This window comes from Adiantum capillus-veneris, chromosome 3 (assembly GCF_014529385.1).
Source record: "Adiantum capillus-veneris isolate H3 chromosome 3, ASM1452938v2, whole genome shotgun sequence".
NCBI lineage: Eukaryota > Viridiplantae > Streptophyta > Polypodiopsida > Polypodiales > Pteridaceae > Adiantum > Adiantum capillus-veneris.
The window spans coordinates 7,800,734-7,806,527 of record NC_140933.1 but is presented as its reverse complement, the minus strand read 5'-3'; the positions used below and the strand labels follow the sequence as shown (position 1 = coordinate 7,806,527).

The 5,794-nt window shown below is 42.5% G+C and overlaps 1 protein-coding gene and 1 non-coding gene across 2 annotated transcripts; both read left to right on the top strand.

Annotated features, from left to right (window-relative positions):
- Positions 1-275: 275 nt before the first annotated feature.
- LOC147460471 (small ribosomal subunit protein uS8z/uS8w) lies at positions 276-4,187 on the top strand. The gene is made up of 3 exons (XM_086507776.1): positions 276-545; positions 3,310-3,470; positions 3,703-4,187. Exons 1-3 carry the CDS (start codon positions 413-415, stop codon positions 3,799-3,801), a joined length of 393 nt encoding a protein of 130 aa, XP_086363902.1. The 5' UTR covers positions 276-412; the 3' UTR covers positions 3,802-4,187.
- Positions 840-975, top strand: LOC147460472 (small nucleolar RNA snoR77). The gene has a single exon (XR_015187700.1). It is a non-coding gene; the product is annotated as a small nucleolar RNA snoR77 (small nucleolar RNA).
- Positions 4,188-5,794: the final 1,607 nt, after the last annotated feature.

Sequence of the window (5,794 nt, the reverse complement as noted above, 5' to 3'; positions counted from 1 at the left end):
CTGAACGTTTCAGATCTTCGTAGCCTTGCCCGCCTACATCTCAGAACGCCTTCACTTGCCTTTTTGAACGCTTCCTTGAGCCTGCGTTTTGGAACATTGAGCAAAACACTAGCCACCGAGCCTTCACCTCCTCTTCTCCAACAATGCCGTTTCTCCCACTAAAGCTCTCGTTTCTCCCACTAAAGCTCTGATACCATGTTAAAATTGACTGTTTTTGTGGAAGCCAAATATATATTGTTTTCTTGTGTCCGCCTACCCAAAACCAGTGTCCGACTATCCGTAAGAAAAGTTGAAAGCCCTAGCTAAGCTTAGCTTCTGTCGAATACAGCCTCAGGCGACCTATAGATTCACATTGATCGCCACTCGCACTCGCACTCGCATATCCGCAGGTTTCTGCGACAGGCGCTTGACGATGGTGCGCATCAGCGTTCTCAACGACGCTCTCAAAAACATGTATAATGCCGAGAAGAGAGGCAAGAGGCAGGTTATGATCAAGCCATCATCTAAAGTGATCATCAAGTTCCTCACGGTTATGCAAAAGTTCGGTATGTGAGTCCTTTTCTTTCTCTATGCCTCTACACTGTCGGTGCTTGTAACTTTGATGGCTGTTGGCACAGAAAGATGCAGTATTGAAATGGGTGGACTTTGGTTGCCTTTGTGCGCTCATCTTACTCTTTCCTTGTTGCTACCGTGTTGGGTTTGTCCCTGCATTATTTATCTAAGACGCTAGGGGGCCATAACAGTCCTTTTAGTGGCCATGGATGGTTTGATTTGAAGTGTGACCCTGCTTTGAAGTATGAGCTTGCGCAAGTTGTGAGATACAGAGTGGGTGGCTCATCAGGCAGCCTGATGTGCAAGACAATGCAGTGCACAACAGGTGTTAATCCGCCCCTATACAATCGTGCTTGCTTTTCAGAACTGCATAGAGCTCTCATATATCTCAATGTTGCTGTTCTTGTAACTCAAGCTCACATTTGCGTTTCCCTAACCATACGGGAGGCCAGGATGCTTGGGCACAGGAGCATGTGATAACATGGATGTCGTGGAAGTGTATGATGGAGGGGCAAGAGTAAACACCGTCAGACCAGCTAGAGCGAGGAAGCTGGCTGGAAAGGGAGGGTGAATTCCTCTTGGCGATCATCATGACCTTAGAACTGGTGCCATGTCAAGTTGATACTCTTGTTAATTTCAGCTGGATGGATGAGTGGCTAGCTTGTGGTTATACCTTCCATCTTTTATCTTTCCTGGTGGATAACACCGTTTATCCTCTTCCTACATCTGTGCTACTTGTTTGACGCGTTTCCTTTTAATCTGCTGTGCAGTATTTGCTATGTCAAGGACGTAAGAGTAGTTCTTTTTACTCAAATGCTCATGCAGTCTTAGATGGTCTAGACTTGAGAAGGGCTTGTTTTTGGTGTATAATTGGGATGGATCTTCAGACAGCCTGATGTGAAAATAACGGTTTGCTACAGGTGTTACTCTATCCCTACACACATGCTGCCTGTTTTTTTGGAATTTTGTAGAGCACTTATGTGCCTCGCTGACACAATTCTTATACCTCAGGCATACATATGACGCGTGTGCTGTTAATCTGCTGTGCAGTATTTGCTATGTCAAGGACGTAAGAGTAGTTCTTTTTACTCAAATGCTCATGCAGTCTTAGATGGTCTAGACTTGAGAAGGGCTTGTTTTTGGTGTATAATTGGGATGGATCTTCAGGCAGCCTGATGTGAAAATAACTGTTTGCTACAGGTGTTACTCTATCCCTACACACATGCTGCCTGTTTTTTTGGAATTTTGTAGAGCACTTATGTGCCTCGTTGACAGAATTCTTATAACTCAGGCATACATATGACATGTATTTTTCTTTCCTGTTCGTATTGCTAAGCAGATGCTGCGCTTAATTGCATTCAAAGAAGATTTTTTTTTCTGCATTAAGCTAGAGGTTTAGAGCGGGGTGGAATTTCAGGCAGCCTGATGACATATCCAAGCAGCATGCAGCAGGTGTTACTCCATCCCTACATAAAGGCTGCCCGTTTTTCAGAATTGACTAGAGCTCTTGCAGGGATCAATGCCCCAATTCTTGTAACACAGGCTCACATTCTTCTACCCCAGTAGTGTAGTGTTCCCAAGGTGCAGTTGTCATGTCCATGTTTGATTTCAGGCACGGTCCTGACAGTTTTCCATGTGTTTGAAAACACTTAAAAAACATTTGGAATGCGGAACGGCCGTAGTCGTGTGTATAATGAATAGTCTTTTTGCCCGTGATCATTCACATTAGGTTGCTTGTGATACGATAAAAAGAATAGGTTCAGGCTTGATTCAATTGATGGGCCCAGGTGTAATTCCTTTCGTGCTTTTCCACGTACTTGTATGCGTTTAGTGTTTCATTGTCGTTTGAAAAATGATGATCTTTGGTTGCAAATAATGTTAATTTTGAAGTGGAGCCAGGTACTGTTTTATTTGTTTCTCTCTGTCATAGACAATTATTGCCTGAGCTGTGTATTTGGACCTTCTCTGGACAGACTATTAAACAGAATTACTCTTTGCTGGCCTCTTTGGCCTGACCAAGGGCTTTTGAGACTGTCCTAGGGCCATAAGAGTAGCGACGCCTGCAGTTGAGAAATGTCATTTTGCTAGGCGATAATTTGATGTGTACGTAGACCTCCAGCATTCGCTTTAGCAGGCCAGCTAAGGTGCATGACTGCTTGCAATATTTCTTCTACTACTATGGACTGTTGATATTACTTGCTGATTAGTGCTACATGGTGAAGTTAATGATAGCAAGTTTTGAGATACTGACTACACCACCTTGGAAAGACACTCTAGTTAGTGTTTCAATTCTGGGCTTGTATTGGTTTGTGTTGTGGGCTTGTATTACTTTGTTCTACATTCTACTTTTGACTATGGCATTTGTTTGGACATTTGTGGTAGTATGTAGGCTATCTTGAGTCAAGAATTCATTCATGCAAGTGTAGTAGATGCAAGATTCTTGTCCTTGTTGTTTCATTCAAAGTAAGCTTCTCTCTTTTAAATTGTTAGCTCTGATGGCTATGTCATTTCTAAGTATTGCAAGGTTTTAATCTTGTTTAGGGCTTAACTTATAACATAATTATAGAATTAGGCTTCCTTCTTTTTGTTTTTTCTTTATATGTATTGATTTTTTGTTTATGCTCAGTGCTTTAAGTTCAGACTTTTGGACCTTATGGAAGGTGTGCATATTGGAAAGTAGAGTGCCCTTACTCGTTAATTAAGTATGTATTATACAGCTCATTTAACACAAAAATCATGTCTGTCTTGATCCTTCAGGTTACATTGGAGAGTTTGAACTGGTAGATGATCACAGGGCAGGAAAGATTGTTGTTGAGTTGAATGGGAGGCTCAACAAGTGTGGAGTTATCAGTCCTAGATATGATGTGGCTGTTGGTGAACTGGAAGCTTGGACTGCCAGGCTTCTTCCTTCTAGACAGGTATTGTGTTCAATATGCTCTCTTTTCTTTTAGAGGAGTCCGATGTCAAAGGAGTGGTTGGGCCTTTTTCGTTGTAACATTGATATCAGTAATTGCAATAGATTTTGGGTTTTATGTTTGATGCATGTTAGATGGTTGCAGTTCCGTAAGGAATTGTGGGGGACTAGTTATATGTGGAATATTATATAGCAATATAGAACTGGCAGAATTGATGCTTTCAATGTCCTTGCAGTTCGGTCACATTGTCTTGACAACATCAGCTGGCATTATGGATCACGACGAAGCTCGCAGGAAGAACGTTGGTGGCAAAGTGCTCGGCTTTTTTTACTGAACAAAAATCAATGAATAGTGAGGGAGAAATTTTGCAACAGGCCCAGTCGGTGCTGATTTTACCTTGGACAGCATCTCTCTGGGTCTTGGTTATAGAAAGTCTTAACTGGCAGGAAAGAGCCGCGGTATCTTTAAAGGCTATTCTATGATTATGGTGAAACTTTGCAATTGAAAAATTGATGTGAGGGTTGCAACGTTTGTACCCATTGGTTACATTTGATCTTCAAGATCGACAGTGAACGCCCTCTCTCTCATACATGCCCAGGTAGGGGTGCTTTAGTTTCTCACAGGTTCTTAACCTTGTTCTATAGGAGGCACATTTGCACACATACTGTAGGTGGTATATTTTTTCATAATGTTATTGTGCCTGTGCTGACGCTTACCTTATACTTCTGTCTGATTCTTGTGAGGAAGTGAGTTTTTCTGCTGCCTGTATTCTTTGCCCCTAGTTGTATTCATTTAGAGAATTGAAGTGGGGTGGTCATTTTCCTATCCGTTTGGGTTCAACAACCAGTTCAAGCTGTCCTCGGATTTCTGGTGCAATCTTTAGTCATGATATGCCTTAGTATTATGTGTTTCTCCAAGTGTTTTGGTTCGTTTTTCTTCTCTAATGTTTTGGAAATTGTGTTCTTGCACACACCAAGTTCTTGACCCAACTTGAGTAGGTCTTTACCCATCTCTTTTTAATAGGAACCTTGAAAGATCTCTTGGGCTTGGGAGAAAGGGAAAGGGAAAGGACAAACTTTTCTTTTGAAATCAAAAGGAAGGTGTAATTTTTTCATTTAGTGGAAGCTTGCTCGAGTGTAGATTCGTGCGCGGTCAAAAAGATGGCAGATGGGGAATGAGCATAGATGGGAATGTCTAGTTGGGGAGGGATGTGTTGAACCACGAAGGCAAGTCTAGGGCTGCTAGGAAAGAGTTAAGTGAATTTTTAGGGAAATGATCAAAAGAGCATCTAATGTGTGGAAATTTTGAAAGTAGTATCCCTCTTTTGGTTGGACTTTAAGACTTTCTAGTTTTATTTTTGTTTTTGACAATTGAGATCCGTGAGTGGTAAACTTGTTATTTGTCACAAGTTACCTTGCAAAAATGGCTATTATGTCTAATGATAATGAAGCAATTCATTTCCAAACCCTACATAACCAACTGGAATTCTGGTTTCAGAATCTAGGACAATCAAACGTCTTATGAAAAGCTATATTTGTATTTGTATTTTTGATATTTAATCTTATAACCAGGGGTACGTGAGGAATTTTGACTAATTTTAAGGGCATTTTGGCAACTTATGATATTATTGGGGGTGGTTGAGAATGTTAACAAATTAGAGGTGTACGTTAGCACGATTGTAGACCGTTTATATCAAGGTAAATCCCATTAATTTGAAAGAAAAGTTGGTTAAAGTACGAGTTGGTGCCCATGGGGTGAGAATTCAATCAAACTCGATGGGTTGACCAGCCGGAGATAGATTGCAGCTATTGCAGAAGGACCAGGCGTGGGTGAAGGGACGTGAGGCACTGGAAGAGAATGACAGGTGAGAGCGAATGCGTAGAGGCAGAGAGAGGGAGAGAGGGATGCAAGGTCTGTAGGCTGGAGAGATTTGCCTCCATCACTCGCTCTGTATTGCTTCTGGATGTCTTTTCGCTCTGCCATGCTGGCTTGCGCACCTCTCCCATGCTGGCCCTTGCTTGCTACCTCCCGGCCTGTGCACCTCTCCCATCATGCCTGCCCTCGCTCGCTAATTGCCTTGTCCACTCGCTCTTCTCTGTCTGTTCTTTTTATCACAATGCGTGCAGGACTCCCTAAACCTTCACAAAATCTAAAAGCCACCTACTTCTCGGTCTTATTTGTATTAGTGAGAATCTTTTAGACCGCCTTCTCAGTTCCCTCCTCCCGCCCTCCACACTCCCCTTGCTTAGCTCCTCATCTGCATCGTTCTCATCGAAGCTTGGCCACCCCTGTCATGTGACCCCACATGGCTTATCCTCCCCCACGCG